General features: G+C 38.7%; 1 protein-coding gene across 2 annotated transcripts in view; it reads left to right on the forward strand.

Annotated features, from left to right (window-relative positions):
- The window catches only part of LOC136884913 (exportin-4), a 194,185-nt gene extending 180,230 nt beyond the window's left edge, over positions 1 to 13,955 (forward strand). For both annotated transcript variants that reach the window (XM_067157224.2, XM_067157225.2), the window contains 2 exons: positions 701 to 793; positions 13,184 to 13,955. In XM_067157224.2, coding sequence (XP_067013325.2) covers positions 701 to 793; positions 13,184 to 13,378 — 288 coding nt within the window. In that variant the 3' untranslated portion in view covers positions 13,379 to 13,955. The remainder of the gene's footprint in view (positions 1 to 700; positions 794 to 13,183) is intronic.
- Positions 13,956 to 14,178: the final 223 nt, after the last annotated feature.

Consider the following 14,178-nt stretch of genomic DNA (forward strand, 5'->3'; position numbering starts at 1 on the left):
TTCTCATGTCCAAATGTTTATGCAAAATATTACGTACCCATTCAGTCGAGATGCCCACAGCACTAGCAAACTCACGCACCTTAACTCTTCTGTCATCCATCACCATTTCATGGATTTGATCAATGATTACTGGATTCATAACCTCCACAGGCCGTCCAGAATTTTCATCGTCACTTGTGTCCATATGGCCAGTCCGAAAATTTTGAAACCACTTATAAACTGTTCTAATCGAAGGTGCACAGTCACCACAATGTTTATCAAGCTTCTCTTTAGTCTCGTGAGGCGTTTTGCCTTTCATGAAGTAATGTTTAATCAGCACATGAAATTCTTTTTCATCCATTTCTTGAAAATCACTCAACTTCCTTGATTCACATGAATGCCAAACACCAAGAAATAGACCAATATGGCTGAAACTTGGTGTGCATTCATTCAAGAGATGCTACTAACTAAACACGACCTCGATACGCGCCGGTGGTGCCATCTCTCGGACTTTGCACGGACTTTTCAAACCACCTTCATAGTCATATGACGGTTGCCTCTGAGAATGTGTGTGCAAGATTTCATTAAATTCCGCCGTGTAGTTAAGATGTAACATCATTTTCTATGACAGATGAACTTCATTTAATTTTTATATATAGAGATTATTTGAGTGAAAACTCCTAAATGGTGTTAAAACTTAATTTGTGGTGTTGTTTTTCAGCTCCTGATGAATCTCATACTGACCCACCAAATCAACTCGGATGTTCTTCCGAACACCAGTACGGCTCTGTACGTTCTCATCTGCTGCTACCAGGTATATTGAGTTCTCAAATTAAGAATTCAGTAGTTCTAATTAAGATTGATATTTTGCTACAATATACAACTGTTATGTGCTGATGACTGTTCTGTTTTTATGTAGCTTGCTCTCCTGGGAAGCTCGTCAAATCAGTAAATTATTGATATACAATAATTAGAATGTAATTAGATGATGAAAATAGCTGTTTCTAGAGGTCTAATAATGCAGTCATTGGCCCCTGACATAATTTAGGCTAGGGAAACAGAAAAAGTATTTCTGAAACACTGACAAAGGGAGGCCACAGCAATGGAGTTACCAGTTCCATTCAAACTTTGGGAAATTGATGTACATCAAAAATAAATATGTTTACAAGGGTTTGTGCTATTAACCTTTGTTTAATGAAAAAAATGGCCTTTTAACCTTTTTGATGCCAGGCTGTAATATAGTGGTTGCGCTAAGAATGCCAAGACAATTTTATTGAAAATGTACACACTAAGTTTTTTTTTTTTTTTTTTCTCCATAGCATACGGGTGAATAGAGAACATGCGAGTGTGACTGTAATTGCATTAGAGTTACATTTTCTTCATTTAAAAGTATATGAAATTTCACTTATTTTTTTAACTTAAATTTTAAAATTTGACCTAATTTTTACATTTATAGTGTATTTTTATCATGGGTATGATACCTTTGTGAGAATATTCAGCTAATTTTGAATTTAAAAACTAATGTTTTATGCATTTCTTTATAGTACCTTTTGAGAATTATGAATTTTTACAAAATTATGCACGCGCAGGTTAAATACATAACAACCTCTTCTTTATTCGAACACTTGTCAATCGATAAATTATTCTCTAATGAATCACTTAATGTTAAAGCATTGCATATTTTAATCATATTTCATATACTTATCCATCCTTACACTATTGGAATTAATTAGACAAATGTATATACAAACGAGATAACAAACAAGTGACAAGAAGCGGCAGAGTGCAGGGCTGCTACGCGCAAAGCAAACAATGCGTCGAAAGAAAGATATCACATGTTATCAATATATTTGGAGAGTAAATGCTTCAGTCTTTCCAGCGGTATTACTTATGCTGCCATCGTGCAGCAGGAATTGAAGATACAAGCAAAATAAAAACGTGGCCAACAGATCAACCCCCAGCATTTTCAGCAGCAGCTCCCATGGCCGATAGATCGGCCGCCTGACACTGTAAGAGTTAAATTTAACTGTCTGGCATACAGTACATGTTGTCTAGCCAGGATAGTGCACCTTGCTATAATAGTGGAGTAGACCGCAGCTCCCTAAATGGGCCAGCGACTTTGGGTGGAGAAACCCCTTTATGTTGGTTGATGGCCACTCAATGGAGGAAATGTCACTGAAAGAATTAAACTTAATCTACAAAATAGCTAAACAAAATCCATCTTACTAATAAAAAGTTCTTATACAGTTGTTTAACTCTTGTGTAGTTATACAGTGAATAAACCCTGTGTAAGCGTTTTACATTTTTCTTACTAATAAACGATGTATACGCATTGTATTACTATACAGCACGTATACACTCGTTCCAAGGCGTAGGAATCTCTTCCTGTAGTTCACTGACGTATTTCGCACGTTCACCGCCTTTATGATCGCTTCTGATGGTTATCTACGAGCAAAACTTTCCGGAAAGTCGCACAGTAGCATGGCATATCGAACAGGCAGTGGCAACCCTAAGTGAGACAGCCGGAAATTGGCCTATACTGATATCAACATTTCTTCAGCTTGCTTGTGTAATGAACGCCAAAAAAGAAATGGAAATGCTTAAGAAAAGATCAATAGCTCCTAACTGGGATAGTACGGAAAACGCAAGCAATTGAAATTGAATCGGCGAGTTGAAAAGGGTACACATTCCAAAATCCTTACTTTTCAGGAGAAAGGAAAAACTGTTTTGTAGCCTAAAAGAAAGGTTTGATCAAAAAAGTTTCTATTAGGCATTTATACATCATATTTTTGCGTATTCAACTACAAAGTTTGGAAATCATATTACTTACGGTTTTCAAGTTATACCATTTTTTATGTCAAGGAATATGTCCCTTTTTATACTCAAATTTGAGAAAGATCTAAGATCTTTGTAGAGGCAGATAATGTATAATAAACTCACAATTTAAAGTCTATTAAGCAGTAACACATTATTACACAAACATACGCCCAACCACCATTTCTTTTTAGTTATTTATTGTCATTCCGTGAGACAGCTGGAAATTGACTTATATTGATATCAACATTTCTTCAGCTTGCTTGTGTAATGGATGCCAAAAAAGAAATGGAAAAGCTTAAGAAAATATCAAAAGCTCCTAACTGGGATAGTACGGAAAACGTAAGCAATTGTAATTGAATCGGCGAGTTGAAAAGGGTACACATTCCAAAATCCTTACTTTTGAGGAGAAAGGAAAAACTGTTTTGTAGCTTAAAAGAAAGGTTTGATCAAAAAAAAATTCTATTAGGCATTTATGCATCATATTTCTGCGTATTCAACTACAAAGTATGGAAATCATATTACGTATGGTTTTCAAGTTATGCCATTTTTTATCTCGAGGAATATGTCCCCTTTTATACGGTAGGTACTCAATTGAGAAAGATCTTTGTAGGGGCAGATAATGTATAATAAACTCGCAATATCAAAAATGTATTAAGCTGTAACACATTATTACACAAAAATACGCCCAACCATCATTTCTTTTATAGTTATTCATTGTCATTCCGTCTGTTTAAAGTGTTTTACTTTACGAAGATATCTAGCTTCCATAACATCTGATTGGTGTAACTTATGTCTTCTATGTTTAAAATATCATGAAGATCATCAACGTTATCGTCCATTCTTTCAACGTGTGTTCAATGTTAAATGGATAAGTCGAATATTTCACCACGATTATATTACTGTAGACAATAAATACCACGAAAATAAACTCCTCACTCGTTTCTTTTGCCGCTACTCGCTGCTATACAACGCTTATACTAGGGTCCTGGACTGTATAAGCCATTCAGTGAATAACTATAACAGATGTACACACAGTAGGCTTATACACGGTTTATTAGTAACGAATTTCACATAAACGGTGTATAAACCTTGTATAAAAGTTATACACTGTTTATTAGTAAGACGGAATGGATATAATAAAGATACGATCAACAAAATCATCCAAACAATAAAACATCAGCCGAAATCAAAACTAATTAAAGAAAACAAATCAAAGAAAGACTATGTGATTTTCACTTTTAACAACGCCAGTCCACCCCATAACTAACGTCTTTAAAAGACTCAATTTAAGAATAGCTTATAAAACCTCATGCAATAATGCCACTATCCTTTACAACACTAAATCCGTCAACGAAAACAACACATACAGTCATTCAGGAGTATACCGAATGAAATGTAATAATTGTGAGGTCAGCTACGTCGGGCGCTCTGGCAGGAGCTTTCTTACCCGGTACAATGAACATGTCAATGCCATAAAACACAACCATTGTTCATCCATAGGACAACATATAGAAGATTATAAACATAAATTTTCTAATATCGAAAACGACATGGAAATTTTAAGCATGAATTCCAAGGACCCTTTGCTCAGCATGTTGCAAGAATTCTATATCTTTTAATCTGAACGAGATCACAGAAAAAGCAAACATCCTTTTTAATGTTGCCATCCCTTCCTTAAAAAAACATTTATTTAAAGAGACTTAATAAACAAAAACACACAACTGAGCCTCCGAAAGACACGCCCCATCCTATCCAAACCCTTCCCCAACCCCTCTCCTTTACCCCACCTCCTCAACCCGCCAATGCTGCAATAGCCAGTCCCCAGTGTACACGAAGCAGTGTATGGCGTGCTCCTGACAAGCACTCGAATGACAGGCCAAGACAGCAAATAAGTAAGTAAAACACATATTCAACACTAAAACATGTTCCATAGACATTCTCTAACCTAGATTATCTGACTCAGTCTAACAGAATGCGATTATGAAGTGGGGAATATTCACACCTAAGTTAATGGGACATCAAACCCAACAACTGGACTCTGAGCTAAGCTTAAGAAGATTTTAAATTTATTGTTCAAAACACACGACTCGCACCTATATCATCGCACAAGCTTATCAAGATACATCATTATTTATTACCAAACCTCCTACTGACGTGGTTTCTACAAAATACAGTACCATGTAACTCAGCATTAAGTCGTTTTCAATTTAAAATAAGTGTGTCACATTGTAACAACGGATTGAATGAATGAGTATATGTGTAAACATCAAGATCAGTGTCATAAAGAACTGGTAAACACATTAGACTTTCAAAGCTACTCTTTCAAGCATATTTTATTATCGCAACACATTGCATTTTAGCATTAGTCATTTGTAACTAGTATAAGTAATGTTTTACTAACTCAGCATTAAGACATTTTTAATTTTAAATAAGTGTGTCAACGTTGTAACACTAGATTGAATGATTGTGAAAATCAAGATCAGTGTCAAAACGAACTGGTGAACATTTTAGACTTTCAAAACTATTCTTTCATGCATATTTTATTACCACAACACATCAGTGTAATTTAGCATTAGTCATTCATAATTAGTATAAATAATGTTTTAATATTATATGTTGTTTTTATTAAGACAAAGGTTCTTCAGCAGCTGAAGATGACCCTGCAGCTGAAGATGACCCACAAATAGGGTCAAAACCGGTGCTGTTATGTAAAAATATTTTAGGTACCTTATAAGAAATAAAATTATTGATTAGATGAAAAGTTCCTATCTTTATATTTGCGATCATTAGAATCATCAATACTCATAATGACGCTAATAGATTATAATAATTGCTGTAGCTGTCAGCCGACACATTTCACTTGTGACAGCATGTCCATACTGTCTCTTTTCAGTCTCATATTCGCATATCCTGTTTTCGATTTCCTGAAACTTTGCTTTTTGCGTACGAAATGCCCAACCGTTACCGTCTGTATGTTCAAGACAAGTTTTTATTTGTTCTCGAATCACATACCACAACTTTTGTCCACATCGTACTTTCCTCCCGCGATATGGTTACCGATTTCCTCTGCCTCTTTGATAATGTGTAGCTGTTCTTTAGCTGTGAATACTTACAATGAGAATTCAGGCTAGCCATCCTAAACACATGCTAGTCCTTAAACCGACGCCTCGCAACAGACACAGCACACTTCTTGCTTGTGGCAGGAACAGAGTTGCCAACAGAGTGGATGGAAAAATACCAACTTCGAGATGTATGCAGGAGAACTATGCCAACTAAATAATACCTGCATGCCAGCTTCTTGCTGCCAAATTTTGGAAGGAAAAAGATATCGATTTATATTAGATATGGGGGAAAATGGGCAGTTCCTTAGCTGTGGCCTTCGCTTGTATGTTTCACACGGTATAAATCCAAAAGAGTATTTGTACCTACAAGTAATTCTATTTTGTTTAAACAATATTTTAGACGTTCCTGGGTGTTCGTTGACTTTAAAGCAGTCCTAGAGTCCATGACTACAGTAATTGTTAGCCACCCAGAATGGTGATTTTAGTTCCTTAAGATGGTGGTGCCATTACATCATCTGATGATCTCAGTTCGAGGCCAGGGTCTTACTACCAGGTGAAATATTGAACCCTGATGTTGCACGGGTTTTCTGGAAACGATTTTGATTTTAAAACATTCCAATCGAAGTACAGTTCTGAAACTCTAGAAGTATTCTACATCAAGAGAAAGAGACAGCAAAATATACATGAATACTGGTGGAAACAGGCTAGGAAAATAAGACAAACAAAAAATTAGAAAAGGAACTCAGATGATCGGTGTGAGTAATGGAAGGGAACAAACCACTGCAGATCAGGCATAAAGTAAGACAGGAACACAGTTCAGTGCGGGAAGAGGGAGAAATGGAAAGGAAACCTAAAAGAAGAGTATCCACGTGTTCATGAACTGCCGTCATCAGATAAATGGGCTTTTTCCTCATCAATCCTAGTTCTTCTGGGTCTGTTTCTTCTCAGACTGTAACGAGTCCCTTTTTTCCCTTCCCAGCTTAAAAAAGGCATGGATATCCATACTCGTTCAAGAGACCGTTCTAATGAGATCTCGCCCCTGCTACTCTTGACCTTTATTAGTCTGATGACCTTGTTATAGTCTATTTTCTAAACTCGTGGATGAGAAAACGTCAGACATGGAGCAAAAATACCAACATAAATTCCTTCTCGGAATATTATATAGAGTGCACAGTGAGCCAACAGCACTATTATTTGCTCAATAGGGCAACAATCAACTGATTTCAAACTTTTCAGCATTGTTAGAACAATAGTAGTCATGGTCCATCACGTGCCTGTTTCAATCTGCCCTGCAAATAGCTTTTTAAAATCAGAGCGATGGTGGTCGTCGGAAAGTACAACCTCTCCTCTTAAACTAAATGGAAACAAAAATAAAAATATATTATATATTCGACTGCTGAATCCTTTTAACCCGGGAGAGGTAACGCGGGGTGCTGCCAGACCCCCATGGTGAAATCTGGAACTACTGTGTCCGTGTTTGGTTGGCTGTACTGCTAATACTTAGTCTACTTGATTCAATAACTGGAAAAATTCCAAAGAAAAGCAGCTCAATTTGTTCTGGGTGATTTCCGACAAAAGAGTAGCGTTACAAAAATGTTTCAAAGTTTGGTCTGGGAAGATTTGGGAGAAAGGAGACGAGCTGTTTGATTAAGTGGTATGTTCTGAGCTGTCAGTGGAGAGATGGCGTGGGAGGACATCAGTAGACGAATAAGTTTGAGTGGTGTCTTTAACCTCTTCAGTGGCACGCCCGAGAAATTCTCGGGTGGCGCACGCCTGCCCATAACGTCACCGCCCGAGAAATTCTCGTTTAGTTGCAGTGTTCATTTCGCAATCGCCCAATAATTTCTCGGGTATTCTAATCGCTTTGGAAAATGTTTTCAAGCATTCTCAACAGATGGCGGGAGGATTTCCAGCTATATTCATGAAGCGTCTGGCCTAAAATATGCCTTATCTTCTCTACTTTACATATACAACCTCTGGCCAGCTGACGAGGTAAACAGAAATGGCGAGCGCGAAACGGAAGAGAAGTTTGTCTGAAAACAAAATAAGGAACTACATCAAAGATGAATCTCTAAGTGACATTAGTATTTCTGATAGTAGCTATAATGGTACTATTGATTCTTCAGATGATGACCTCAGTAATTGTAGTGAAAGTGAAGAAGATATTACGTCAGAAGCTAAGGTCATGGTAGATGTTGAATATACATTCGTTTGGAAAAAGGGTAAGCCTGGGGATAGTGTGAGACCTAATATTATTCCATTTACGGCAAATCCTGGTGTGAGGATTATCAGAGGTGAGTGCGATTGACTGTTTTGAACTGATTCTAACAGATGAAATTGTAAATTTGACAGTGCCCGAAAAAATTCGTTGGCCCTATTCTAAAATTGCATTGAAAAACTTGTAAATAAATCTCCGCATGGAAGGGCACAGTTTTGGGAAAATAAACTCTTACAAAATTTGGCAATTAATCGCGTTAGTGTTGCTGATGGGAATAATACAAAAGCCTGAAATAAGAATGTATTGCTCACAGGACAGTATAGGTCCTACTCAAAACACCAATGTTTTATGATGTTTTATGAAACTATATCACAGGCCTACTGTAAAAAAGTGTAAATAGAGTGTAAAGTAAGATTTTATTAACCTTGAATAATATATGAATGTGTTCCCTTAATAATTGTTACTCATTCCTTGCTTCCTAAAAATAAATAATTTCCTCCGAAAAAACCTCACTTTTCCGGCACAGGAGGTCTCCCAAAACCCGCCACCGAAGGGGTTAAAAGTAGGAAAGATCACAATATGAAGAGAAAGTTGGAATTCAAGAGGACAAATTGGGCAAATACTCGTTTATAGGAAGGGGAGTTAGGGATTGGAATAACTTACCAAGGGAAATGTTCAATAATTTTCCAATTTATCTGCGATCATTTAAGAAAAGGCTAGGAAAATAACAGATAGGGAATCTGCCACCTGGGCGACTGCCCTAAATGCAGATCACGATTGATTGATTGATTGATTGATTGATTGATTGATTGATTGATTGATTGATTGATTGATTGATTGATTGATTGATTCAGGTGTTCTCTTAACAAGTTCCTGCATGCATCTCCAGTGTTCTGTGCCTTGGGGAAAGAAAACAGCCAGTTAATGGACTGGGGATCCCGTGGACCGATACGTCACCGTTTGTGGAACTTTTAATTTACATAAGACTAGGCCATACTGTTGAAAGTGATTTCAATATATGTGCACGAACCACATGAAAAATCTTCGCGAACCTTCCATTGATGCTGGAGAACACACAACAAGTGAATCTGAATGAATCTTACAATGAAACAGAACTGTAATAAAAACTCCAATGATGGCAAACAGTGTTGTCAGGTATTGTTGTTGTATCTGTTTTTTGATGTTACAGTGAAGTTACTTTACACAATATTGCAGTTTCATTTTCTGTTAAAACCTCGCTTACTGTTTATTTAAAGATAAAAATTTCATTGTTCCGTATTGAAATTCTTCAATTATTCTGATTTGCGTCGTATATTTTTATATACGTACTTAACTTCCCGCAACTGTGACAAATTCTGGACCTTCAAAACATTCTCCACTCTACTTTGGCATTCGACCGCAGCGCATGACCTTGAATGTGCCGCGCTGATCACCAGGAGCTGGCGGCTTTCTACTACAAATCTGTTCGTCTGCGACTTCAAGTTATTTTTGATCTTCGTATATTTTTTTTTTTTTTGCTAGCGGCTTTACGTCGCACCGACACAGATAGGTCTTATGGCGACGATCGGATAGGAAAGGCCTAGGAGTGGGAAGGAAGCGGCCGTGGCCTTAGTTAAGGTACAGCCCCAGCATTTGCCTGGTGTGAAAATGGGAAACCACGGAAAACCATTTTCAGGGCTGCCGATAGTGGGATTCGAACCTACTATCTCCCGGATGCAAGCTCACAGCCGCGCGCCTCTACGCGCACGGCCAACTCGCCCGGTTCTTCGTATATTAGTTGATAGTGTTGTGACTTTGTGCATGACAGAATGTGGTGTCGTGTCTTTGTGCCTATCAGAGTGTGAAACTGACCTCCAATATTCATAAACATTGTACATGTTTTTACGGCTGATGATGACCTGGACTAAGGTCGAAACCGGTCCCATTTAAATAGGAATGTGATTACTGCATTTCTTTCTTTTAAGTATTGAATAGGTTGAACCTCCTTTTCAAATATTTAATTTTTAACATACTGTTTATTTAGTAAAATTTGGTTTTGCTTTCATTCCAGTATCGCAAAAGACAAGAAACTGATGGGGATCCGAGAACACCCCGCGTTATTACTGGCGTTACGAAAAATCGTGTTACCTCTCTCGGGTTAAATGAAAGAAATAATAAATACATGTTGTTAAATGGTCACAGTTGACATGAACACATCAACACATCATTTGAAATTTAAATGTTCAGAGTCATCAGGAAAGAATAACATAATAACTGACAGGTTCGATGCTGGTTCCGTCCGATGGTATTTGAAGGTGCTCAAATACATGAGCGTCATGTCTGTAGAGTTACCTGGCATGCAAAAGAACTCCTGCGGGACTAAATTCCAGCACTTCAGCGTGTCTGAAAACTAAAGTGTAGTTCATTGTTCTCCCTAGGACCTTTATAATCGGTGCACTGCCCTGCCATTTTTTACAGACCGCCCGGCTAACATAACCTAGATATGTGCTAGTTACATAATATTAATGCATATTTGAGTCGGGGGGTTCAAAATTAATCCGTAAATACTGTAAAGCAGTTTATTTAAATGATAAATCTTCATTATTGTCAGCATAATTGCATCAGTGTACCTTGACTATCACGTAGTGTCGGGTGCAAGCGATATCTGGAGTAGCGTGGAATTGCATACGAGCACTCGATTCCGCATGCCGCTTCAAACCCGTACGGTATTCCAAAGCAACGAAGTGGTAAGCCCCGGTGTTGCATGATTATGAACGAGCAGTGAAACACCAGAAATTTGAAATGCCCTTTTATGTCTCGTTCGTGATAACAGTACAATAGTTCAATTATACAGTTAATGTTTACCAGCCTGATATTGTTAATGACCAGAGGGGAATAAATTGAAATGTTATTATGTTCATTTTTGCATAGTTTACCCCATCCGTGTACTCATTCCTGCCACCCGGCCAACGAAAATTTCCAGGGAGAACACTGTAGTTAGTGGGATGTAAAGCCAATAACATTATTATTATTAAAGAATACCCATGTTTTTGCCTTTGCTGGCGGGACCTAGTGTTTACAGTGCACTATGTCTTCTGGTATGGGCTAGAGTAATTTTGTTACTTTCATTGATCTGTCTTAGCTTTATCCTTGGCTTTGACAAAATGAAAGGACTGAGGTATGAGTGATGCTAGTAATGCCTTTCCTTCTGCAGCCAGTCCCTGCTATGAATGGTGTGAAAATATTGCTCATAGGGTCGGTTGGTGCATGCATTCCAGTGGGCTTGGCGGACTGATATGTAATAGCAACTTCTGTCTCGGTGAGGAAAGCAACAGGAAACTACCTCACTCCTCATTTCCCTAGTACGCCTCTTCAGTGATGCCTAGGCCATCTATGACAGCTGATGGCAGAGCTGTTGAGGATCCAACCAGCCTTCGGGCTGAGGACTAAACATACATACACCCATGTTTAGGAAAAAAACTGCTGTTTCAAGTAGGATAAACATATTGAAGCGATTATGACTTAAACTGGAACGATGGGAGGCGTGTTTTTAAACCACTGCTAGTAGTTGTACTAGTGGCCTGGCTTTAACCGGGTGATATAATTCTTACTATGAATAGTGTGTCTGCATGTGTGCCAGGTAGCAAGGTGAAGTATAATGTGGACCACCCCGCTGAAAGCCCAATGTGCGCTTTGCTTCCTGGAATTCAATCAAAATGTGCTTGTTCAACGTAACTTTAGAACAACTTATCAGTGATGCGATGCCCTGGACAGTGTACGCAACGCACTGAATGCTCAGTTTCTGAATGGCTGGATTGGTAGAGGTGGCCCTATTCCTGATCTCACTCCACTGAACTTCCTCTTCTGGGGATACATTAAGAACATTGTTTGTGGTGAGGATATACATGACTTAGTGTATCTCAGACCAAGGATCACAGCTGCCATACATACTGCTGTGTATGAGGCGAGAAACTGATTACCGGTTCGATGTCTGCCCTGCCACTAATCGGGCACTTATAGAAATTTATTGAGGTAATTTTAAAAAAACCTCCCATCTTTCCTCTTCCGTTTAAGACAGGGCCTCTCAAACGCCCAAAATCTCACGCGTGCAAATCGAGGTGCAAGAGCTCCGTGCACTGTGCATCGGTGCCGCTCGGCTTGGTTCGGACCAACGCTTCCTCTCTGGGCTACTCGGCTCTACTCGGCGCAGCTCAGCTCAGATTTGGAGCACTACGAAGCAAGTGCGGAAGAGGGAGATAAGGGGTGCGAGCGAGACAGGCGTGAGGAAAGAGAGAGTAAGCGCTATTACTCCAAATAGAGGAGTGGGCGGTCTGCACTCTGGTCAACCAAGCGAAGTCGTCTTTTGCACCGTGCACAGTGCATCTGAGAGGCCCTGGTTTAAGACCATAATCACATCACTATGTTTAAACTAAACGAAGCAGCAGTTTTTAAAAAATAAGCAAATTATGAGATCAGGAACATTCTTGTCATCGGCTATTAAGAGTTCAAGTGTTTCCTGCAAACTGAGATTCCGTCATAGGCCGGAGAGATCAGTGCACTCGATGAGGAAATGTGCTCCCTCCATTGCATTCATGTGGTGCCGAATTCACTGTGCCCCACTTCCTCCGTATTCCATGATCTATCCTCAGACTGTACAAAACTTCGGCCGTTCTCCATGAAGCCCAAAAAGAGGACTGCCACTCAGGCAGTTGTCTTCTTAATTGCTTTCGGCTTGTTGGGAGTTTGGATACCTAACCACTTAGATTCCCAGGATACCATGGTGATTCAAAGTAGCTGAGAACAGATATCCATAGCATATATGTTCATAGCTCTAAGTGGTAAGAGTAGTGCTTCTTTTGTAACTTGATCCACCAGTTTGTTGCCCACAATCCCCACTTGGCTAGGAAGCCATGCCAAGGTGATTCTGGTGGTATCACCACACAACCTAGTTAGAAATTCATGATTCTCTCCTGCACCAGCTGATTTCGCAGCCAACATGAATCAGTCAACTGCAGAATAATTCATTTAGGTTTGTGTCAGGGGAAACGCATATCAGCACTTGCACCTTGGACTAGTATAAGTATTCAGTAAGAATTGTGTTCTAAATTGAGGCCTGGTTCTTTTTTAGGACGAGTACCAACAGTTGGTGCAGCAACTCCTCAACGCTCAGCAAGACCCCATCGTGGGCCAGCGACTCGCTAAAGCTTTCACGGATCTCACCACCGGCATCGAACTCAACATGGGGCGTAAACAAAGGATAAAATTTCGCGAGAGCTTCGAGAAGTTCATCGTCACTGTCCACGGATTTTTGCTAGTCAAATGAACTTTTTTCCTTATGAAATGCATAGTAATAATGTAAGAGAAAGGAAAAAAAAGAGAACGATTTTTGTACTATTAAATATATATTTAACATTTTTGTAAGTTATTTTATAAAAACGATATTTTTAACGAATCCCTTAGTTGTGATGTGTCGGTAACATGTCGTAGATTGTATAAACATACTATTGTCTTTTAAATAGATCATTACTGTTCATTATTACTATTATTGATGCTTCTCTGTCATTTCATATTATATTATACTACTATATTTAATATCTCATTAGAAGGAACTGTAAAACACATGGAAAGCAGGACTGAAGATATTCCTGGGTAAACAGGCTAACCCACACATTTTTTAATAGAGAAAAATTGAGTTTTGTGAATGACACTGAAAGGGAAAAAATATATCTTATACTGGTGGCAGGCTTTCATGACTGATGTCATCTGATGATATAGATGTTGATTCCCATAGGGAACCTGAAATATTTGTCCTGAATGAGTAAATTTATAATACCAATATAAATGGTTCGTTATTGGACATTATAAATTTTCCGGCTAACTCATTCCTGGTTGCCAGCATTTCGCCCCAGTGTGCTAAGTTGGGCTCATCAGTTGGTAAATAGTACACCCACCAAGACGCATGGCTAGTGCATACCGTGGAGGCCACTGCGTAGGCTACTTGGAGCGACCGGCAGTGCAAATGCACTGTGAGAGACTTTATCTCATTACCAAAAAATTGATGCCTTCTTGGCCATCAGATGATATAGATGTTGATTCCCATAGGGAACCTGAAATATTTGTCCC

Source organism: Anabrus simplex, chromosome 13, assembly GCF_040414725.1.
Source record: "Anabrus simplex isolate iqAnaSimp1 chromosome 13, ASM4041472v1, whole genome shotgun sequence".
Lineage (NCBI taxonomy): Eukaryota > Metazoa > Arthropoda > Insecta > Orthoptera > Tettigoniidae > Anabrus > Anabrus simplex.